The sequence below is a fragment of the Vicugna pacos genome, chromosome 2, assembly GCF_048564905.1.
Source record: "Vicugna pacos chromosome 2, VicPac4, whole genome shotgun sequence".
Lineage (NCBI taxonomy): Eukaryota > Metazoa > Chordata > Mammalia > Artiodactyla > Camelidae > Vicugna > Vicugna pacos.
In genome coordinates, this window is record NC_132988.1 from 80,019,836 (window position 1) to 80,045,703 (window position 25,868).

Here is a 25,868-nt window from a genome sequence, read left to right on the forward strand (position 1 = left end):
CTCAAGTTGGCATACTGATTTTCTTTCCCCAATCTTACCTCCTCCCACTGCCAGAGGTTTAAAATAACAACTCACGTTTTTATGGTTCACACACTTCATGAGGACCAGCTCCCGGTAAGCTCTCTTGGCATGTGTTTGGTTCTGAAAGGGTCTGCTGAGCTTCTTAATGGCCACATTTCTGTCAAGGACAGCGTCATATGCAGCACTGCAGAGATGCAAACACAATCCAGAGTTAAGAACAGAGGAGCCCTTAGAATTCCTGACTGAACTAAAGATAGGGATAGGGAAAATACGAGTCTGGAATGTACTCAAATACCTGCTCCTCAAGTCCAGTGTCAATCAGACTGTAAATAAAGACATAAGAGTGACTAGTATGGAAACATTCTATTTGCTAGGAAAAGAAAACAGCATATAATTGCATCAGTGAGTGGGGAACGAAAGAATAAAGAAAAGTGCTCAACTTTCCCACTAGCCGCATGACTGTGGCAAGTCATTTAATCTCTCTGGGCTTGAATTTCTCATCTACTGATAAGATAATATCGATTATTATCAATATCTAATAATATCTATTACAATGTAATATTAATATGTGATATTTAGCTATAAAACTTTAACATTCTCTGGTTATTTTGAGTGGACATTCATTCTTTACCCGTTCGCAGGAACCAGTTTTTAAGGTGTGAGATTAAATGACGTGAATGCATAAGTGAGCTGATGCTCAAAGTGTATTAACAATAACAAAGCTTGAAATAAGGAACACAACCAGAGAGGATTTCAGAAGCATAAACAACTACATTTAAATACAAAGACAGAAATGAATGCTACTAACATTTGAAGCTTTCAAACTATTTGAGAATGATCATTTACCATGCTTTGAAAAGGCAGTCAGTACAGAGTATCATTTGTTTCTCCCATGCTCAGAATACATGGCGATCAAAAAAGGAAGTGAGTTCCTTCTTGCTATTATACCTAATAAACCCACTCACAAAATGTTTCCCATCCCTGCAAATTTGGGTTGTGCTGGATTTTGTCTTAGTTGCCAGGATGGGAGACAGCAACCAGTATCCTACTGATCTATTGAATTGAAAGTGACATTGACCAGTTAGGGCTCAGGCCACTAAATTGAAAGATAAAGAAAGGAGTAACTGTATTGTAAGATAATGAAAGACTCACAGAATAAGATTGTACAGTCAGAGTTTATCTGGTCTATGCCTCCATTTAGTATTTACTCCTCTTCAAAATATATCCATCAAAAGTTTGACCAGTCTGCTTGAGCATCCTCAAAAATACAGACCCTTTTATATCAAGGCAGCTCATTCTATTGTTGGACAGCTTTGAGAGTTAGAAATGTCATCATTCTTATGAGCAGAGTTATTTCTCTGTGATTTCTATTGATTACTGTCAGCCCTGCCTTCCAGAGCAACTCAAAATAAAGTCCCTTTTTAATTATGATAGACCCATAATGTTTGAAATCCTTTAAAGGACAGAGCACAATGCTCAATCTACTCTATACGCATTCAGTAAACTCTCAATAACTCTAAGCTTTTCTTATTTTTTCCCTAAGTCTTTTCTTTGTTAAGCTAAATATCACCAGTGGTCCTACCACCACTTGTCAGAGTGTGATTTCAAGTCCTATTACCATCTGGTCAGTTTCCTCTGAATATATTCCTGTCTGTTGATACCCTCTGAAAATGTGAACCCTTGACTAAATAAACATTGTTACTCTAAGCATGGAGTGTCAGTAAAGACTAGGGAAAGGTTATTAACTCCTTCATTCACTTGCTTGCTCATTCAATCTGTTGACACAGTTAATACAGCTAAGTCTGTCCTGGCTTCTTGGGTAAATACATCACACACTATTGACACACAGTGAGCCTATGCTAATTAAAAATTCTGTCTTTTTCAAAATTTCTGCTGTTATTCAACTCTGTATGTCAGCAATGGGACTTCTGTTCTTGCATTTGTTCTCGCTAATCTATCAGTGGCAGCACGAGTAAAGGAAAGAGTCAAAGGAGCCTTACAGGTAATGCACAAGGACAACAGTGAATTTGGAAATATAGGAGCTGAACTTGCTTTCTGAAGTTAAGAAATTGTATCAGCAGGAAGTTGATCAGATGAAGTAGGAGGGTATAGCTGAGTTGTACAGTGCATGCTTAGCATGCATGAGGTCCTGGGTTCAATCCCCAGTACCTCCATTGAAATGAATATATAAACCCAATTATCTCACCCCTCAAATGAAAATAAATTTTTTTGAATATTAAAAAACAAGCCAAAAAAACCAAGCCAAACAAACAAAAAAAAGGAAATTGATGAGAACAATCACCTCAAAGAGAAAGACTAAATTTTAAGCACAAACAATTTAAATCGTTTAAATATCTAGCAAAAAAATAGCAGTCAGTCCTGTGGACCTAGGAAAGAGTCAGAGAGGCAAATTCTGGTTCGCCTGGCCAAATAAGAAAGTGCCCTCCCAGATAGGTCCAGGGTCCACAGTCAGCCAGGCAGACATCCCTATTGTGATTGTTGGAGACTGCAGCCAGTTAGCAATCTGATCTGTGTCTCCTTGGGCTGACTCTATCCTCTGCAGTCAAAATTCTGCTCATTGGGCTCTCCTTCAGAATTTTGCATGCAAGAATTCCACCCACATTTGGTTAGCTTGGCTATTACATATCTCATAATTTAATAAATTGGCATCTGGTTTCATGCGTGAGCCTTTAGTGAGGCTTGCCAATGTGAGCTTGAGTCCCTGAGATACTGAACAGATCCTGCAAGACACTGAGCCCAAGTGGGACAACTGAGAAAATGCCGCCCCCTGGGGATCCTGGCAGGTTCTGGCCAGTTTCTCCTAGAAACATGGTGACGCTCTCTCTCCCTCTGGTACCTCTTTCTTGAAGCAGTTCCAGGTCTGAATCTCAGCACTGTCCCTTAACAGATGGGGAGCTATGACCAATTCATTTACACTTTCTGGTATCAACTTCCACATACTTAAAAACAGAGATGATAATAACCTGACAAGATTGTTGTCAGTCATAAATGATGAAGTAATATATCTACAGTGCCTCATCCAGAGAGAGCGCTCAATAAATAATGACGACCAGCATTTTCAAAGTCAGTGTCCTTGGTGGAGCCATTGTGTAATGCAGGCCAGGATAAAAAATAACTTTTTATATTTATGTGCTATAATTGGACATTTACCTACTAATCAGCAGTTTTTAATCTTTCTACTAATCACAAATCCATTCAACTATACCACTATCTTGACCACATTTCACAAGTTTGTCCCAGGATATAAAAGTTTGAGGCAAGAGCTTTGTTAAAATCCAGATACGTTATAGCTCTGTAGTTCTATTACTTACCACTGTAATAAGCTATCTTGTATGATTTGTTTTTAATGAAACCTGTATTCCCAGTGATCACTACATCCTTTCCTAATGACTTACAGAGTATATTTTCTAACTAATACTAGGACCAATGTCAAGTTCATCAGGTGTCTCTCATAACCTCTTTCTTCCCTCTAAAGAAATAAGAATATTTGCCTGTCTACAGTTGTATAGAATACTGTGCTTTGGCTCACCGAAATTCCATTTATGTCCTGCATCATGCCTTCCTGTTCTGAAGAGACTTGAGAGCTACACATACAATTCCTGGTTGCTTTTGCAGCTAGTACTCTGGATTCCAGTATGGCCCTGCCATGCAGATGCAACCATGAGAGATTCATAAGGCAAAAGTGAGGGTGGTCATCTCCTAACATTTCTCGGTTGGCAAGCAAGGTCTCATGAAGACGTGAGATTTTCTTCTGAAGCAGCGATTCATGTCACTGTCCAGATTCCTGGGTGAGAAGAGAGGTTGAAGCAGAGGCAGCAGTGGTCTCCAGATTCCAGGGCCCTGTAACCAGCATGATGGAGTGGCAATGACGGCAGTAATGAATGCACAGTTCCAGCTCTGTGCTTCCCAAATCTCGGTTACAATCATGTATTCTGGAAGTTCAGTTTTTCAGAGGTGGCAGCTCCCCTGGCAATTCAGCCCTCTGGTGTCTGGGAGTCATTCCAGGAAGCCCAGACTAGAGACCACTTCTCCAGGCTTTCCAATGATTTTGCAATCACCCAATTTACCATATTAAATCTTTACCTACTTATAATGTTTCTGTCTCCTGCCATGAACCCTGGCTGACACTACAATCTTTCCCATTTTCTGTAATTCCTCAGTGATTACTGGCAGCAGTTTAGCAAACACATCTGCAAATTGGCATCCCTGCTGCATAGTCACAAATTAATCTCTGAGAGTTTTCCGTCACTCTTGTCATTCTTTTTTTGTGTCTTGGTTTATAGATTCTACTTTTTTTTTCTTTCAGTAGTTTTCCTTTTGTCATCTTGCAGGTAAAAAAAGCTAAAAATCTTTATGAAGATTTTCCAGCAACTTCTAGCAACTTTCCAGCAATTTTGCTAAACATATTCTAGCAATTTCTTGACATACAGTACTAACTCCACTTCTACCAGATTCATCCATAAAAGAAAGATATAGCCTTCTGTTGTTTTACTCCTGTCATTTAATCTAGTTTTATAATGCAATAAAACCATGTCTACTTCCTTGAATGTATTTATATAAACACACACACACACACACGCACACACACACACACGCACACACAACACATCCCTGTAGGCAAGTCTTGTTCTCAACATAAAATCCGTTGTTTTGCTTTTTTCCCTTCTGGTAATTGCAGATAACCTCTTGCTAAATGTTCTTCCTAAGTCATAATTATTTATTTGATAGTTTCTCTTGTTCCCCTTCCCTATTACATTTAAAATTAAATGACATATAAAATGTGCTTGATCACATTACTTTGTTTGTGGCCAAAAAATAAAAAATAAACAAAAAATCTCTAGGCATTATGAGAAAAACTTCATGTGTTAGAAAATAAAATTTTTAAAAAACTTCACTGAACACCTCAAGCATCTTGAGCCATAGCTGGGCAGGGCAAATTCTGTCCTGGAATATATGCTGCACCCTTCACTGCTCTTTTCCCATGTTCCCATGTTCTCACTTTGACCTTTTCCCAAAGCCAAGACTTTAATTGAAAACTATCAAAAAAATCTCTACCCAGTGCCCACAAATATCTCACTTTTATGCCCAAACATTACAGTCTCTAGTCATGGCCAACCTGCAAAATCACCTCTACCTCAGGGTTTTGTAACTGTTTCTTCTGCCAAGAATGCTCTTTCCACATCCTCACTTGCCTGACTCCATCCCGTAATTCAAGTTTCAGTCTAAATATCATCTCCTCAGTAGAGGCCTTCCCTAATCCCCCCATCAAAAGTCAACAGATGGAAAGGGGGAGGGATATATTAGGAGTTTAGGATTAACAGATATACACTATTCTATATAAAATGGATAAACAACAAGGACCTCCTGTATAGCACAGTGAACTATATTCAATTTCTTGTCATAAACTATAATGGAAAAGAATCTGAAAGTATATACACACATATATACGTATAACTGAGCCACTTTGCTGTACACCTAAAACTAACATTGTAAATCAACTATACTTCAATACAAAATAAATTTTTTTAAAAAGCCAACAGTTGATTTTTTGGATTAATTTGTCATTGAATTGCTTGGCTAGATCAATTTGCTTATACTTTGTTAGGGGTGCTTTTGATTACAAGTAATAGAATTATGACTAATAGGGACTTAACTATTAAAGATATTCGTTATATTATATAACAGGAAGTCTAGAAGCAGGCATATCTAAGTTTCATTATACATTATAACTCTCATGGGCTCTAGACATTTTTGGTTTCTGATTTTCTGAAAATTGTTTCTCAGCATGTTGGGGGGAAAACCCAGGAACAGGAGTCCATTAGTGCATCAAAGGGCAGTGAGGGCGCTGTGACGCACTGCTAAGATTCCCCTTCAGGACTAAGGACTTTATCCCAGCCGCTGGGAATGCTGCTAGCAGCCCCTCAGCTCTGAGCCCCCTGTGGTTATAACCTCAGCTGAAAAGAGCTGCCCAACCAAAGTTACACTCTCTTCATGAGCAGCCTTCAATCAGTGACTGATTAACCTGCGATTATAAAAGCCTGGCCACCTCGCCCCAGTTTAGGACAGCTGGGAAGGCTGATTCCCTCTTCAGAATTCCCAACAGGGTCACCTGAGGCTTCCACTGAGATTTCACTGCAGCCAAACTTCATTCTCTGCTTCCGCCCTTTCCTTTTAAACCCCCAAAACACTCCCTAGTAAATTTTCTGCATCTGATCATCATCTCAAAGTGTATTTTCTGAGGAACACAACGTTTGACAAGCAGTAACCCACAGTCAAATAGAGCAATCAGCTGTGGAGTTTGCCTGGATCTTTTTCTATGCAAAAGGCAGGATCCCCTTGTGGATAAAGGTGGCCAAGATTTGTAAATATTTTTACACATTCACGTACATAACTTTATGCAAAATTTATTACAAAATTTTGGAGACAAAGCAGATGTTGAAACAAAAAGTAAAGATGCTTCAGCAAGGCAATCAGCATTTTCTTGGCACCCCTTATGATTCCAATTGAAGAACAACTTTTTGTAAGTAAGTCCTAAATTTCAGATGCATTTTTTCCAAAATCACTTAAAAATCTTTAATCATAGGATTTAGTGAATGGAGCATCTCAATACTTCAGCTCTTAAGAACTTTAGGGAATAGATATTATTATAAATTAATACTTGTCAATAAAAGCACACTGAAATGTGGTGGAAGGAACTGAAGCAAGAAAGGCTGAACAAATCAAATAATAAAAATCACATTGAAAAAAGTCTTCTTCAGGAAAATACCAGTGAAACCAAATGACAGACAAGATAGGGCTAAAAAGTTTCAGTTGATTACAATACATGAGGATATATGAAGAATAATTATTTTTCTCATGTTATATTTTTAATATTTAGGTAAACAAATGTGAACACATTTTAAAATTTTATTTGCATTTGTTTTTTATGTTTTACGTAATTTTTTTCAATTTCAATAGTACTATTTTGACACCCACCAATGTATTTTAGTGTGCCTTTCACTGTCTAAGTTTTCCCAACTTAGAAATGATATGGTCTCCGACTACTGATGGCCAATGTGCTTCTTGCTAAAGAGGCTTTTGCACATTGTTTCCACAAGACGGAAGAGGCAGAAGTAGGTCACTGCTCTTCCAGGGTTATTCTTACTACATTCTTACCTTTGCCTATTTCCTGGCAATAAAACTCAAAGTCTGATTCATATTTAATAGTTTTATTTTAATAAGATTTTCCTTACAAATCTGCATGCATGTTAGGTGAGTGTCAGAACCTGGATGATGTCAGAATCAGCTAAGGAGTGGAAGTATATTGAGCACATCATCTTTATTTGTGCAAGAAACTACTCTGAAACGGCGACTCTCTGATTGGCCTTGTAGTAAACACGCACTATGTCTAAAATTAACGGAACTAAAGACGGTAAGAGGTTCCTTTGGCTCAGAGGTCGGTACTGTTTCTTGACACCTGCCAAATTAATGAGACCCATTAAGTGACCCACAGGAATTGCAAATGGTTCCTGCACACAGGACATACAATTACGACAGGAATAAACTGCACTGCCCAGCCCATGGACCTAGCCTCTGTCCCCCAAGGCCTGCCCAGCACAGCATTTCCTGCTCCATGCTTGCCCTCCATTAATCTGACAGCTGGTGCTCTCTGCTAACTGCGAATGACCCCAACACCTCTGGACTTTAAAAATGTGAATTAGCTATTCCTTCCAGCCCCTGAACCGCTTTCCTTTGTTACTGCTCTGTTCCTCTTTATCTACTGTGCATCTTTTCTTTATTCACCTCGCCTACTCTGACATTTGGGCTGATACTTATGAAACTGAATTCTACCCCTGCAGCAGTTGATCTGTGCAATCGCTGTGGTCCACTTACCATATGATGCCCTTCAGTACATGTTCTGCTGTCCTCAAAGTAGTTGTGCTCCTGGATGGCCTGAAGGATTTAGCGCCATATCCCCTACATGTTTACTTCATGGAGTTCTATTTTCTACTGCAAAATGTTTATTTCCAGAGCTTTAAATATGTTAGGAAAATGGCATTAAATAAGTGGAGGACAAAAGTTTAAATAAGCCAAGTAGCACATTTTAACTTAATGTTGTGTTACTCAAGATGCCAAGATACTATCTTCACTAAGATGTCTTCTAAAGCTCCTGATTCACACACACAACTATCTACTGATCACCTTAATTGGATGTCTCAAAAATATCTGAAAATTAATATGTCCCAAACTGAAGAACCTCTGACCTCTGTCTTAACCTTAAATTTCCCTCCTCCAATCATTCTCTTAAATACACATTTGTTCAAGTGCAGAAGTCATCCTCACTTTCCCCTCTCATCTCCGCCCGTATCCAATCCATGAAGGCCCGTATTTACCTCCAATGTATATTTTCAAATTAATCCACTTAACTCCATTTCCATTATCACGTCTTACAAGTACTGCAGAGACTGCCCTTAAATGGTCTCCTTACAGAAATTCTTGCTTCTCTCTAATCCGCACCTCACCATCCTCATCAAGTCTCATTACATCTAAATTGGGCTGGCCCTGCCACGTTATTTTGTGTCTGAGACTCCTGCTTATTTTTAGTGCTTATCAAGAAAATGCCTTAAAGTAACACAGCATTAATAAAATAACTAATAGAACTTCATAAATTGTTACAAAAATTAAGTTAGATTAACTTAAAAAAAAACTGTCACACTGCTTGATTGTAAGTCCAGTGAGGGCAGGAGCCACCTGAGTTTTGATCACCTTTTCTCTACAGTTTTACTGAGACATAATAACGTTGCATTAAAGTGTACAACAAAATTATTTGATATACATATATATTGTAAAATCGTTATCACAATAATCCTAGCTAATGTTCATTTCATCACCTTAGTTACTAAATTTTTTAATGAGCAGTTTTAAGATTTACTCTCTTCACAACTTTCAAATATACAGTACAGTATTGTTAACTGTAGTTATCTGGCTGTGCATTGCATCTATCTTATAACTTATCTATTTTATAACTGGAAGTTTAGACCTTTAGAACACCTTCAACCATCCCTCCTCCCACTCCCAGCCCTGTCTCTGGCAACCACCAATCTGCTTTGGTATCTATGAGTTCAGTTTTTTTCGATTCCACATAATGTGTGATCATACAGTATTTGCCTTTCTCTGACTTCGTTCACTTAGCATAATCCCCTCAAGGTCCATCCATGTTGACACAGATGGCAGGATTCCCATTTTTTATGGTTGAATAATATTCCACTGTGTGTGTATATATATATATATATTTTTTTTCTTCTTTATCCATTCACCCATCAGTGGACTTAGGTTGTTTCCATGTCTTGGCTACTATAAATAATGCTGCAATGAGACTTGCTCACCTTTATTTGCACTGAGAGCATAGTACAGTGTCTGGCATATAGTTGGCCCTAAATAAGTATTTTCAAACAAGTGAGCTAATTAATGATTGAAATACTCCTAATTGTAGAGCAAAATGAATTAAAGGTCTCAGACTTCTACAAACATGAGTCAAATCACTTTTGAATATTTCTAAAGTCATATGCTTCACCTTTATAATTCATGTAAAATTTGCATTTTGATCTCATATAGATCTGTATTTGTTTTAATATAAAATTTCATTTCCCCATCAATCTCGGTCTTCACATGAAATCTGAGTTCCAGGAAGACCAGCCGTATCCATCACGGGGCTGTATGTGCTCTTGGTGTGCTGTACCAGCACCCTCCCCGGTCTAGTCCTTACCCTGAAGCATAGAATCCAGTTTGAAAAATGGAAGATTAACAAATAGGCTGTTTTCTTTTTACCCAAATTTTATTAGCATTTCTATGCAACAATTACGTGACTGTATTTTCTCCCAGCAGTAAATGTTTTCCTAATATCAAATAATTTACCAGATTTGGTTTAGGTAAGATCAGCTAGATTCGTCCTCACATTGATAGCTACCGACGTGAAGCCTGGGTAAACCCAAAATGTGAAGACTTGATATAATTGTTAACACTAGGTTAAAAAAGTGTCTCCACATAGGCAATTTTGATTTTCTTTTGATGTTATTCGAGTATTCATGGAAACTGGGATTGGGTTTCTTCCAGTGAGGAGTTTCATTATTTATATAGCACAGGCTGTTGTTAACTTAGACAGGAAATCCCCTGGGTTCCTAGGTTTTATGTACGCAATAACCGTCTAAGACAGGCACTCGTAGTATCCCCATTGTTCAGATGACAAAACTGAAGCTTAACAGTAACAACCAGTATTTATTGGTTCTAAGCAGTTCTTCTCCCAATTCATTGACTTCTAAAGTCCTTAATACTTTCGGACGTGAGAGCAGTCTTTCACCCCATTGATCACCAGGGTTGATTCGGCTGATCCGGCTGGCTAGGCGAGTGTCTCCTTCCTCCCTCACCGCTCCATGTGCGTCCCTCCCGAAGCTGCGTGCTCGGTTGAAGAGGACGACCAACCCCGATAGACCGTTCTTCTAGGTCAAGGTCAAGGGTGTACGAGTAACTGCGCCCCCCTGCTCAGCCTCCAAACAAGCTCTCTACAGGTCTTAATACTTTCTATATACTAACTCATTTGATCCTCACTAAAATCATACGAAATAAGAATTACTACGATCTTGTTATAGTTATTTTTACCATTCTTGCAACTTTTCTACAAGTTTAAAATTATTTCAAAATAAAAAGAACATCTTTATTATAAATATATAGGATCACAGTACATATTTGAAAAATTATAATGTAACTGATATATGACTGCAACATTGACATCTTTGAATTTTTCTCCAGTTTGTCTAGACTTTATTAGGATTTTCTACTTTTTCTTTATTATCTTTATTACCAAATCAAAAGCGACAAATCTTTGCAAGCCATTCCACTAAAATAACAGCTTTTCTGATTTCTAACTTTACAGTTAATTCATTCTTTCATTCATTTACATATTTAGTCAACAAATAGTTAAATAATATTTAGATAACTGAGAGTTGATAATAGAAAAATCACTTCGTGGTAATAACTAAAATTTGCATTTATTGTCTAAACAGATATTACCTAACTTGCTGTATTTTTACAGAAAATTGGGAAACTAGTAGAGCTAAGGAAACTGAGACAGAGTGGTTAAATAACTTGCTCATGAAACAATTAGTGCATGAGTACTGGGGACATAATGCTGTTAAAGATTTACTCCTCACACTTATAAAAGAAACAAAAATTGGGTTTACAGAACATAACAAAATATAAACAAATTACAAAATTGTTTTTGATTAGGTGATCAAATTCTTAGAGAAACGTGACAAAACCAGATAAATGGCTAGTAACTTCTGCAAGTGTCAGTTGTTTTTTGTTTGTTTTAAACAAACATGAAGATTATTCAGCAAAGGTTTGGTCTATATGGTATTCTTCTCACAAAACCTATCTCCATAAGAACTGTAAACAGTGATAGAAAATTGGCGTTTTGAGACTATACATTGGGATTTCTTTGCATGACTATCAAAAAGGTATCCCACCCATCAAATACAAGTATTGATTTCACTCCTAAATGCATGCCCGCCTCTTGTGCTCTCCACCTTCTTCCTGTTGGTCGGTGTCCTTAACAACCTGCTTACTGACCCCAAATGGATTTCCTGACGAGCTGGTTTTAACAGCCCCCCACTGCATCCTGCTTTTGTGGCTTTATGTATGCTCAGTTTAGGAACCCAAGGCACCCAACACTCATAAGCACCAAAATGGAAAAGAGATGTATTTATCTACTCCTTTGTGATGCAGTCTGAGTTTAGAGGAAGGTCAAAATGTACATCACTTTAACAATAACCAAAATTTTCTTCTCACAAAGGCTGCATCATTGGTAAAAATTAAAGCAGTGCGTGTGTGTGTGTGCGCGTGCCTGTGCATGCATGCACATATGCATATATATTTTTATTAATTGTTTATTCTAGGATATCACATGAAACCATTTGAATACAAATTCTGTGTCTTCCAGGATTATAATAATAATAATACCTCTCTTTTTTTGGTTAAGCACCTTAAGGAAATGGAATTCCATTGTAACATTTCTAATTTCTAATTTGAACTAATACTCAGTTTTGAAAATCAAGTTCATTTAAGACTTGCATGACTATCTCTTCATTCACTCAACAAAAATTTACTGATCTTCTACTATGTCTCTGTTTTTACTTATTGGATATTTTTATTTGGATAAAATAAAAAACTTAATAGAAGAAGGTTAAATGTTACTAGATCATGTAATATGTTATAAAATTAAGTAAAAACTGGCTAATATTTATTCTGACAGATACAAAAAAGTTCAGGCTAAGTTTCTTGTACCCAAAAAACTATAACATAGTGGGGAATACCTAATACAGGAGTAAAATACAAACTGAAAATATTAAGTCAAAAATAAGAGAAGAAAATACTAGACACTAATGAGAAAGCCTAGTTTTAAGGAAATATGGAGGATGGCAAAGAGGATAACTGCTTGAGGTGGTGAAATGGAGTGGATCGAGCTGCAAACACCGGGATTCGTTTACACAGGATAAAGCCCCGCCCAGCATCAGCAGGGAAAGCAGCCTAAATGGGTTCAGACGCCAGGGCATAGGCAGAGATGGTGGGGCTGGAGACCTGTGGATGTTCACTTCTGTCGGCTTTTAGTATTGCAGTGAAATAGGGAGCAAGACCATCAGCTGAGAGAAAGGATGGGGGAAAAGGTGTTAGAGTTTTGAAGATAGAGGTAGGGATAAAAGTGTCTCCTAGCTTGGTAGAAACGTAATGGACTAGAGATTCTGAGCAGTAATAAAGGCCGACTGCATCTTTTCGTCTGGAATTTTGGAGCAAACAGTCAACACGACTACATGATTTTCTCCAGCCACGTTTATCTATCTTAGTGGAGAGGAGTCAGATTCACCCAGTGTTTGAATTTTGCCAGGAAGGAAGAGAGAAGGCAGTTGAGGGTTTATATAGGGGATAGATTGTCATATGAAGGACAATATCTAAGCTGTGTAAAGAGGAAAACGAGTACATGAGGGTGGTCAGGAACAGAAGAATGATGGCAGATCGTAGATTGTACGTCCTTGTGGGATTGAAAATAGGTGCTAATATCAAATCAAATGTATTGCTCCTTCTAGAAACAAACATTTCAGTTGAAATTGCTAATATAGCTTCATTTTGATACTTGAAAACGTATATAAATAAGATCTTGTGTGTCTTTTTGCTTGTTTTGTTTTTATTATCTAGCTAACAGGCATATAGAAAGTTTAAGAGTCAGGGAGAAATACAGAAAATAATAAACATGGAGAATTAGCACTGCAGACTGTGGTACTGAATTTGAGGATTTAATAAAACCCAAACTGCATGTCAAAACTAATATATCAGTTTTGAAAAACACAGGGAACTACCTACTTAGCTAGGGATTTATCTTAGCATCTGTACTAGCTGTATTTTTAAAACAAGACCTATGTTTTTCCCACAGTTTATATCATAAACTATAGCTTTACTGTAGTTTAAAGACAGAGAATGAGAAAAAGAAAAAAGGTCCCATGAGGTTATGATCAAATTACTGGCAGCATGTTGTGCCAAGATGCAATTAGTCAATTGTTTCAGCATAAATCTTGTTTATAGGTCAGTAACTAATGTAAAATGTTAATGTTTAAAAATGTTCTGCTTGCCACTGAATATTTTTAAATCATGTTATTTATGAGACCTTCCAAATAGCATTTTACATGAATGCTGACATTGACTATCAAAGTATCATATTTAAATTATGAAGTAAGAGTCTGAAATGCTAACTTGGAAAGCACAGCCAATAATATTTGATAAAAGTATTGAAATAAATTGACGTGTACAAGCTTTGAAAGAGGTTATCAAATATGAACTCAATGAAATGCCAACCTAGAACTTAATTCTAATAGTCATCTCATTTTTGTTCTGCCTTAGGCAGGAGATAAGATACTCTTCTAGTCCATAAAGTTCTCAAATAATGCGTTAATAAGCAACTTATATAATCCTTCATACTTAGATAAAATTGGATATAACTCTAATTTTATTGCTGATGCATGTTGAGTTAAAACGTTGAGTAGTGTAACGGTTATACTTATAATAATTTTATATTGCACTTTGTTGACTGCTGAAAAGAAAATTTAAACAGAACACATTTTTTGTATTGCAAAATGCATCTAGTCAAATATATTTATCTTATTGAAGATTCACAGCTAAAATTACTTTTGAAACTATTGATTGACTATGACAGTCATAAAAAATGTACACATTCAAGAATATGAAGTCAAACTGATTAATTTTCTCAAGTAGTTCAACAAAAATTTGCCTCTAGTATTTCTGATCTCAATCTCAACTCCAATTTCTTTAACTTACAAATAACATAAGTTTTAAAAGAGCAAATCTCATGCTGTTTTACTTTAATTTTCTAGGGTTAAGACCACTATCTCTTTTTACTCCACCTTCTCTTTCATCAGCTTCCCCTTGTAAAATGTAGAATCAGAGTGGCTGCAGACATTTTGAGGAACTGCCTAAGGGGAAATTAAGTTAAAAATACATTTATTTTGGTTCAGTGGATTATTATATGCTTCACAGTCATTTAAATTGTTGTAGCTGTTACAGAAGTAGGCATGCATGCTAAGAATATTGCAACCATTGGGTGCATTCACCTGGTAACCAACGTTGTGACAGGAAGTGGCAGGACCAGAAATTATATCACAGAATGAACAGTGCCTGACCCTGGAGGTCTGCAGGCATATAGGTAGTGTTGGAGAAACAAGGTTTGAAATATATGAATCCACAAGATAGTCTGTAAACAACTTTTCCAAACATTACAGCCCATATATAAAAGAAACTAGAGCTTTCCCCAAACAATAATTCTAAACATGTATATGACATTATCAGTCATGAATTGTGAAGCTGAAAAATATTTTCTAAACTATTAATAACAAAAGGTAAATTTTGAAGATATTTAGATATGATATATCTGATAAGAGATTAATATTCAAAACATACAAAGAACCCTCACAACTCAGCATCAAAAAAGCCCAAACAACTCAATTAAAAAATGGGCAAAGAACCTGAACAGACATTCTTCCAAAGGAGACATCCAGATGGCCACCAGGCATATGAAAAGATGCTCAGCATCACCAGTCATCAGGGAATTGCAAATCAAAACCACTAAGAGATATCACTTCACATCTGTCAAAATAGCTATTATGAAAATGACAGCAAATGACAAGCATTGGTGTGGATGTGGAGAAAAGAGAGTCCTGGTACATTGTTGGTGGGATTGTAAATTGGTACAGCCACTACGGAAGACAGAAAGGAAATTCTTCAAAAAACTAAAAATAGAACTACCATATGATCCAGCAATTCCACTGCTGGGTATATATCCAAAGAAAATAAAGACACTAATTCTAGGAGATACGTGCATGCCAGTGTTTATAGCTGCATTATGTACAATTGCCAAGATGAATCAACAGTGCTTATCAACAGATGAATGGATAAAGAAGATATAATATAAATATATATTGTGTATATGCACACTCACACACACACACACACACACACACACACACACACACACACACACACACTGGAATATTACTTAGCTGTAAAAAATGAAATTCTGCCCTTTACAACAATGTGGATGGACTTAGAGAGTATTATGCTTAGTGAAATGAGTCAGAGAAAGACAAATACTGTATAATATCATCTATTTGTGGAATCTAAAAAAATACAACAAACTAGTGAATATAACAAAAAAGAAGCAGACTCACAGATATGGAGAAGAAACCAGTGGTTACCAGTGGGAAAAGCGAAGGGGGAAGGGGTGAAATGGGGTATATAGGTGAGACAGGGATATCAGATTGAGAGACACAAACTACTATGTATAAAATAAATAAGCAACAAGAATACATTATACAGCACAAAGAAATATAGCCATTATTTTGTAATAACTTTAAATGGAGTATAATCTATAAAAATATTGAATTACTATGTTGTACACCTAAAACTAGTATAATCTTGTAAATCAACTACACACCAGTAAAAATACAGATATTCTTCCTTCCAGGTTTTGCTTAAAATACCACACCTTCTCTTACATAATTGCTCACACCTTCACAAGGAAGACAACCCACTGATGAATGGCTCTGACTCTGATAACGCTCTCTCTTAAATCAAACCAAACCTATTACATTCTTTCTTAAATCAAACCTCCTATTAATCCTATGTATGTTCTCGGGAGCCAAACTGAGCAAGTTTACTCATTTACTGACACAAGTGTCTGCAAATATTTGAAGATATCTTTCTTCTCCCTGAAAAGTCAACCTCTCTCCAAATTAAGTATCTCTAGCTCTAGACTCAATAACCGCACCCTCCTATGTGCATTATCAAGTGTAACTGTGAATTCATAGACCGCTAATTTATCCAGCCACAGTCATATATTCATGCCACTAAATGGAAAAGGTCCCTTATCAGACAAATTTTAAAGTTTGCGGCAACTCAAACTTGAGTTAATAACAATTAGTAATCAAATCTTGCAAAGCAACATCAGTGTCCACTCTACTCCCTCCATCTCACTGCCATCACTCACACACACACACACATTTTCCAGTCTATTACTTCTGTGTGTATTCTATTTCATCTATAAGCTGATAATAACATTCAAGTGTTTCAGATTTTCCAAAGAAACAGAAGCCAGGAAAATGGAAAAATATTAACTCTGGCAGTAAAAATTGTATATTCTCCTCCTCATTCAAATTTAGGTACACATTCAGATTCCAACAGGCTGCAATTTACACACACACGTGGGCATGTGTGTGTGCACACAGGTATACACTCACATACACACACACATAGGTACACAAACTATTGGCTGCTAGAGACTGAGACTTGATAATTACTTCCCAGGTTTCCTACCAGATGTACAACAAATACTCTGCAAAGTGCTGAAAGCACTGTGCTTGTCAGCAGCAATTTACAAAAGGGAAGAAAAAGCATATTGTACATTTCCAGAAATAGCAAATGGGCTACATATTAAGACTGAATTTTTAGCTAGAAAAACTTCTAATCACTGAACTGACACCCTCATTTTATTTATACAAGAGGAAACTAAGGCCTAAGAGGACAACTGACTTACCCAAAGCCACGCAGCTTATTTGCGACCCAGGTTCTGTAAGACTTTGTCCTGTGTTCTAAAGAGTTCAGCTACACTATAACATACAAGCCAAGCTCAGCATGGGATCATGAGGGAATCCTGAAGGGATCATGAAACCATCTTATAAAATGGATACTGTTTACAAAAAAAGGATGCTAGTAACTTACAAAAATTATAAACATTATAACCCATGGTGAACATGAGATACTTGACCACTGAACAAGATACTAAGAGGTATAGTTCACACCTCAGATGTAGTGACACAAGATATCAACCCCTGCACTGGAGGAAATTGTGTCATGAGGACCATGTCTTTATTTGGGGTTGAGGGGGGTCCTGTGTTCAATAAAAACAAAACAGAGCTCTGTAGAATTTACTTATACAGATTAGACTTTTTAAAATGCACTCTGAGCAATCTAATAGAACTCTAAAGAAAATAATCTTTTGATAATATTGATGTAATAAAAAACAGATAAGCGTAATTTACATTTAGTAAGACAAAATGAAATATCAGGTCTAGACCAGAATAGAAAATAATCTTCAATCCAGATGAAAGAATCTGCACCAGCTCTTTTATGTGTCTGTGGGTGTGAGTATACACACACATTTGCGTGTGTGTGTTTGGACTTGGGGAAAAAGAGAGAGGACCAGAATTTTTTGAGCATCTAATATGTGTTACACACTGCATTTTACATTTTAGTTATACCATAAAACTTACTCCTTATAAAACTTCACAAAATGCTATGATGTAGGTATTATTATCCTCATTTTGCAAATAAGGAGAGTGAGGAAAGTGAAGTTCTTGGGGCTTCAGGCCATAACGCTAATAAATGGCAGGCTAGGCTGAAATCTATGCATGTTGAATGTTAAAGTCTATAATCATTCAAGTGATGAATTGAAACAGGATGTTTGATCAAAACTTCGTCATTTATTCTTTATGATTCCTTACTTCATTATATAGTATTTATCTTAATTTTTTCATAGTGTAGATTCAGTCATTCTTGTTTCATATTATACAATTATCGGAGTACCCCACATCAAACAGTCCAGGTACAATTACATCTAACTATCTTCACTGAGCAGAACCTCTTAATAGTTAGAGGAAGGACAAACACAGGTGCACAGTATTCTTTGGAAAACTCTGTCTGACAAGGCTTATTACTGTTTCAGTCTGTCCTGTGTTAAGAAGTGACCTCCCCTTAACCTGTAAGGTGTATATTTAAGCAAAATAGGTGTTGAATTCCCTGACTGCAGCAAAGTTTAACAAAGCAATACATACTTCTAGTTCTAACAAGTTAATGACTCAGTAGCCATTAGACTAAAACTTGCCTAAAATCCTCCAGACATGGGAATGTAGGTATGTTTGACACATTTCCAAGACATCATCCTTCCAAGAACCTCATCCACTTATGAGGATTAGCTGAAGGAGCCTGAGGAAGGCAAATGAGATGACCTTGCATTTGCTTTCCAGGCTGCATAATAAATCACCCCAAACGTAATGGTTTAAAATAACAAACATTTATTATCTCAGAGTTTTTGTGGGTTAGGGCCATGGGTTAGGCCATGAATGCAGAACCTGGCTGGATCCTTTGCTCAAGGTCTCACAAGGCTACAATCAAGGGATTGGCAAGGAAGGAACTTTCTGGAGCTGAAGGTTCCCTTCTGAGTTCACACAGTTGTGGGAAGAATTCAGTCCCTGTGCTTGTAGGATGGAGGTCCCTATTTTCTTGCTTACAACAGCCAGGGACTCCTATCAGCTTCTAGAGGCCGCCTCTGGGTCATAGACTCATGGCCCACTTATCACATGGTGACCTACTCCTTCAAAGCCAGCAGGAGATTCCCTCCCTCCATCTCAAGATAGTCTTATCACCTAATCGAGGAAGTGACTATCCTACCCGCTTTGCCATAATTTATTGACTAGAAGACACAGGTTCCACCTGTACCCAAGAGGAGAGGGTTACACAGGGATTTGACTCACTAGGGCTCACCTAGGGGTGCATCCACCACACACTTGCCATGGACTGAATGTTTGTGTGCCCCACCCCAAATCCCTGTGTTGAAACCCTACCCCCTAATGTGATGGTATTAAGAAGTGGGGTCTTTGGGAGATAATGAGGAATAGATGAGTTCATGAGGCTGGAGCCCTCATAAGTGCTATTAGTGCCCTTATAAAAGCCCTGAGAGAGCTTGCTTCCTCTCTCACCACGTGATAACACAGTAAGGAAATAGCCGTCTACAAACTAGGAAACAGACTCTCACCACACACTGAACCTGACCAGTGCAGGCAACCTGATCTTGGACTTCCTGCCTCCAGAACTGTGAGAAATAAATTTCTGTTGTTTATAAGCCACCCAGTTATGGCATTTTGTTACAGCAGCTTGAGCTGATCAAGGTAGACTTCAAGGCAGAAAGTTTTAGCACTGAAGTTAGTCATCTAGGTCTCCTTGCTCATCAACAAGTCTTCACTTCATTCTAAATCAATTGCAGTTTCTGACATGGAACAAGGACAATGAGAAGTATCTATCTGGATTTTAATTGTCCCATGGGAAGAAAACAAAAGTGGATTATGAAGGCATTACAAGCAAGTTACCAAGTGAGTAACACAAATTTCATCCTTTTGATGATCCAGATAATGTAGCTAGATTACCTGCTTTGCTCCTTTGTTTTAGGACTTCCAATTAAGTCACTATTTTGAAGCATCAATGGACGGACCCAAGCACCAATACAAAGTGCCCAGATTTGGCAATTCAGTTGCTTCCAGAGGGTCAATATCTGATCTTGTCCTTTGGAGCCCAAGGATAAGTCAGTCCTAAAATACACCACGGGAAGTTTTTTTCTGCTCCCATTTCAATTAACAAAAATGTTATAGATTCCAACCAAAAAAAAAAAAATCATTTAACATGATAAATGACATATCTGTTATTATGTTTATAGTTATTTCATTGAATAGCATTGTTTCCTCAAAATTATCTCAAGTTTTTTTTTATTTTCCTGGGAGGAAAAAAAAGAAAAATATTGTTAATTCCCTTAGAGTTCTTTTTAGAGGAAATCCATTTTGTTTCTTACTTTTTTGCCATAGTTAAGGAGGGAATTATAGAAATAACCATCTACCAAACACCCAAAGATTGTGCTGGGCATTTTTTATGCTTTTTTACTGGAATTGAAAACAAGGATCAGAGATTGTACGTCAGCTACTTACAGCCACTCAGCTAATATATATGGAGATGGCATTGTGCCAACCCCGGCAGATTTTTAAATCCAGATTCCTTTGGTGTTTGCTTTTTAATCTATGAACTGTCATTCAAAAAGAAAGGAACTTTAGAAGGGTGATAAAATTAACTCTAATTACAATGCTAAAGAAACATGTGAACTTGAATCATTTTTTAAAATGTTCATCACCAAAAGTTTATAGAAAATGCAAAGTAAACATGTAATGAATATAAGCAGCCTCAAAATGTAGATTTTTTCCTACACAGTGTTAAAATAATTGAATGAGTTACAAAATTTTAACATTAGATTTCAGACACACACTAATACATATACACACATGTATTGCAGATGTATGTATACCCTGCTTCTCTAGAAAAATCTGAAGATCTGAAACACTCCTCTCAGCAGTAACCAGAACCAGCCACTTTAGGCAAATTATTAAGGGGCAGTGTTTATTCAGGACTTCATCTCTCTAAAAGTGAAAACTAGGCAGGTCAAGTAAGAAAGTGTACTGAAGTTTTGCCGTCTACACTTTCCATACTAGGGTGTCTTTATGTATCAGTAACTGAGAAGAGACAGATCAACTGGCCCCCCAGTCACTTGGGAATGAGGCGGATACAGAGTATTTAATTTATTTCAGAGTCAAGTCTCCCCTCATTTGGAGAGACAAGGATATTTCTGGCCACCTAGACTCTCAGACATACTCAGGATGAAGCCCATTCCTTAAGGGTCATGAGGCAATTCTCAAGCAGTGCCTTCTGGAAGAAACATCAACTGCAAAGGTTACACACCTGTCTACCAGACGGCTCACCAAGTTCTACAAACAGCAAAAACAGAGGAGACAAATTACTTAGAGAAAACTGACAATTCTTTTGTGGCAAAATATTTTTTTTGCACCTAACAGCAATATCAAAAAAAAAAACTGTTAAAATTCAAAGCAGCATCTTAAGGAACACATGATAACTAGAGGAGGTTTGAAAGCAGTTCATGGTCCTGAAAACACTGTGTTTCAAATATCAAATACTCTTATTTTTCCATACCTCTCAATGAGCAAATTCTAATACAAGTGCACTTTTAAAAACTGTGCTCTAGAAAACACATCGTCATTGGAGTTAGACAATATGAGTTAAAGATCTCATCCCTGCCGATGTCTGATTATGGGTGTGGGGGGTGCCAACCTAACCACACTAAGCCTGAGCAGTCCATTCATCAAATACAGACAGCAATAACAGTTTTGCTAGACTACTGTGATGACCAAATGAGACGAGATGCACACAGTACCTAGCACAGAGAACGGCACATCGTAGGCTCCCAGTAATTGGTAGCTTTGGGATTGGGTGTATATATCACATAATGTCTTCATACACGCTGTGTACTGTCCTGTGAAGGCACGACAGTGACTCTGAAACTGGAGTGAGCATCAGAATCACCTGGAGGTCTTGTTAAAACCCACTGCTGGGCTGGGACCTCAGAGTTTCTGAGTTCCTGAGTCTGGGGTGGAACACAAGAACCTGCATTTCAAACAAGTTCCCAGAAGAGTCAGACGCTGATGTTGCAGGCCAAGGAACCATACTTTGAGAACGACCCAGGAAGAGTGTGCACTTGATTTAGAGGCACCTGATTTGAGTGTGAGCCTCATCTAACAGACATCAGGCACTTAAAAGTTCAGAATCAATGGATCAACATTAAAAAGAACAAGGTGAATGTACATACGTGTATGTATGACTGAAACATTATGCTGTACCCCAGAAATTAACACAACATTGTAAACTGACTATACTTCAATAAAATATAGAAATTTAAAAAAAATAATAATAAGGAATTAAAAATCAAAGGCTCTAATATAAATAACTTACATGACAACTGGCAAACATTTCTCTATCTAGGCCCCAGTTTTCTATCTGCAAAATAGGCAGTTAGATGATATGTGTTTTTTCCTATAATTTCACATATTTTAACTAGATGATTGTCCTCAAATATCATGGATAGTTATTATAGAACAGAAGACAAAAGAAATGAAAACAATAACTTTTATCCTAAACTTTCAGATCCAAGTTAAAAGCCCTATGCCTGGTTCTCTTCCTGTCCCAAAAAATGTGATTCAGAGTTGAACAAAAATAAAATAAGGAAAAAAAGGAATATTAGTCAGAGCCATTACTATAACACATGCCATTTATTCATTCATTATTGATTCAGTGAAGTTTTTTCCAGTGCCTCTTGTGTTCCAGACAGTGAGGAATATTTTGAGGAAACAGGGTGAAGGAGACAGAGTGATTGCATCAGATTAGCAGGACACTAGTCCATTTATTTATCACATAATTTGTTATATCGTGGCATTTCTTGTTTGGCCCTAATCCACATAATACAGCTGGCTGGGACACAACTTAGAGAGATCAAGAACTAAAACCCACACCGATTTGAAGCAGGGCCCACAAGTCAAAGACAGAGGAACAAGAAGAGGATCTGAATATCAGTTATCAGATCCAGGAACTGTTTCAGAGACTAATGGTCCCCAAGATCCATCCCCTTCCTTTCATAGTTGTAAGAATCTCCCTACTTTAGATAGGCACATGGCATTCAGCAAAAAATCTAATTCCCAGCTTTCCTTGCAGCCAGATGTAACTCTGTGATCAGGGTCAGGATGATGGATGGGAACAGAGCCAAACACTCAATTTCTGGGTCATAGCCTTACAGATAGGTCAGGTCACTTGCTTTTTATCTCTTCCCACGAACCTGAATGTGGCCCTAGCAGCTTTGGCCATGGGAGCAAGAACAGAGCGACATTGTCAAGGTTCCCGTGTCTCTGGATCACCCTGTGAAACAGAACTGCCCTATCCGCTGGACCGCTTGGCAGCTCAGATTTTTAGGGGAGAGAGAAGTGTTTCAGCCACAGCAATTTGTGTCTCTCTTTTAGAGTATCTTTAGGTATAGCCTCTCTAACACAGACATCTATAACTGGGTCCTATGTACTAGACAACAATTTGGAAATTGCCACTTTTGCTCATGAGAGTAGGTCCAGCAACTAGCATGGTGCCTGGAACACATTAGGCAGGAAATAAATAAGTGAACTCGGTGAAACATATGTGGGTCCTGACTTCAAGGCACTATGAGGAAACAGACATGGAAACAGAAGTAAAGAGTAGCTTTCCTTTTCAATCTTATTAATGCACCTTCTTCCAATTTTCCAAAGATATATTTCATATTTGAAAAATTCTTTTATTGGCAAAAGCTTAAGTTCCCCTGACATGTTTTTTGATAACCAAGGAAAATAGTTATTAGGGGCTAAGCTTGTTAAATTGGATGAAAATAGCTTTGAATCTCAACTGTGATGTTTGTGCTATTATTGTGTTCCAAACTAAGTTACCAATAAATATGTTTGAGTGCACACAATAGAAGTTAGCAATATATGTGTAAAGCAGTACCGAATCACTGGTCCCTTTTCTTCTGGTGTGTTTACAGGGATTCTTTTTATTTATGCATACAAAACACTAAGTGTAAATATATAGCCACACCATGTGTATTTATAAATTAATCTAATTAAAAGAGTAAAAGAACTTACATTCTAGTTAAATGAGGATTGTTAAAAACCAGCACGTTATTTTAAAATTATTTTTAAATAGTCATTTTACAAAGTTATTTGGTTCTAGAAGTGTTATGTCTTTATAAGGCTGGGATTTTATATTATTAATGTAAATAATAGTACGTACCTCGTCCAGGTCTATTTATGTTTCTGCATTATTAGATTTTCCTGAGGGGCCGGGGGAGCTAGCCCTTTATATTCCAAAGAATTGTAAAAGACCTTTCCTTTCCCTTCCCGGAGGAGATCTGTTCATATTAGGAATATTAGACCTGTCTGTCTGTCTGTCTGTCTGTCTGTCTGTCTGTCTGTCTGTCTCTACCTCTCAGAAGGAAGAGGTGGCAGCTGTGTAGCATTTCCTATATTATAAACTCTGAGATTCATGATCTCTTCTTCCTGGTGGTGTAAAAACCCCTTGGCTTGCACAGGAGAACCTCTGGCTCTTCCAGCACAGCCCTGAAAGGGGAGAAGGGAGCACAGGCAACTGATGCAGTTATTGCTGTGAGTAACAATCCCCTGCCTCTCATCTAGAAACTTCATGTCTGGTTTCAGGACAAAACAAACAAATATAGATATTCAAAGCTTACAACGAGCTGTAAAAGAAGCAAAGATCTACGAACACCATGCTATAATCTGTATGCTAAGGACATGGTAGCTGAGTCACGTTTCTAGTCCCTACCTGTTATCATATTTACCAAGAAAACGTATCATTGATAAGGCACTTCAGCCAATAGGTTCCATCCTCCTCAAAGTGCCAAGAAACAGAGAAGTGGCAGTTTCATGAGAATTGCTCTGTGACTAATGCTATTCTCTTTTGTCCTGCTTTTCCTTTCAATTGCCTTTTCATATAAGGCTGTATGGTCAAAAGACTCTTTGTCCATTCAAATCTCTACCTCTGTTTGAGAGTAAAGCAACATTAGTGAAGAAATGTTACATTAAACATGTTTCACTGTAAACAAAAAAGAGAGAAAAAGCATTTCCCTCAATTTTGCTCTCTCATGAAGAATTATTGCCTCTGTTCAAAGCTGATTTCATTAGTATCTTCCTGCTTCCTCAGAAATTGTCCTCTAACAAATTATGTTTCCACTCTCTGGTATTTTCAGCCTCTCTGTCTCTGTTCTTCTCTGGGTATCTCTTAACCACCTGCTTTGTGTCCCTATGTTGCTCCATCTCTTCTCTCCCTCTTCCTTTTGTGTATCTGTCATCTGTTTCTCTCTAGTATTTCTGTTTCTGCATCTCCATCTCTATCCTTTTCTCTACTCCTCTGCATCTCTCTCTCTCTCACTCTTCCTCTTCACACACCCAACCTCCAGCATCCAGCATTTCCTCTCTGATGAGGTACACTCTACCTGTTTCTAAAAATATACTCTTTCCTTTATCCGTAAGGCTGCATCACGTAACATCCAAGAGCTCTCCTTTGCAAGGCAATTTTACAGAAAAGGAGTCCACTTAAATGGAGAAGGTAACGTTGAAAAACTCAGACGTAAACCCTGAAGAGAGTACCACGATGAAATGGCAAATGCCAAACCAAGGAAGACAGAGACAGAAGAGAGCTTGCCATCTATGGCATCTGGTCACTGGTAACTTAGCACGGAGCAGTGTGCACAGAAGTGGGTTCCAGTGAGTTGGGGAGTGAGCAGGAGCTGACAAAGGGGAAACAGGGAGAGTAACATCAATAAACATTTATTGAGTGCCTAGTCTGTGCCAGGAGCTGTGCTAAGCTTCAGAAACACCACTGGGAGCAAGCCTGACAGTCTCTGCCTGCAAGGAGCTCATAGTCTAGTGGGAAATGAGACACTGTAGAGAAACAATATAAAAATAGTGTGATGATGATTTGACAAAGAAAACAGAGGGTGATGTGGAAGCATGTCAGAGAGGCACTGACACTGGATT

The 25,868-nt window shown here is 37.6% G+C and overlaps 1 protein-coding gene across 17 annotated transcripts in view; it reads right to left on the minus strand.

Annotated features, from left to right (window-relative positions):
• The window catches only part of MAPK10 (mitogen-activated protein kinase 10), a 441,578-nt gene that overhangs the window by 72,794 nt on the left and 342,916 nt on the right, over window positions 1-25,868 (minus strand). For all 17 annotated transcript variants that reach the window (XM_072942909.1, XM_072942895.1, XM_072942942.1 and 14 more), the window contains one exon: window positions 76-205. In XM_072942909.1, coding sequence (XP_072799010.1) covers window positions 76-205 — 130 coding nt within the window. The remainder of the gene's footprint in view (window positions 1-75; window positions 206-25,868) is intronic.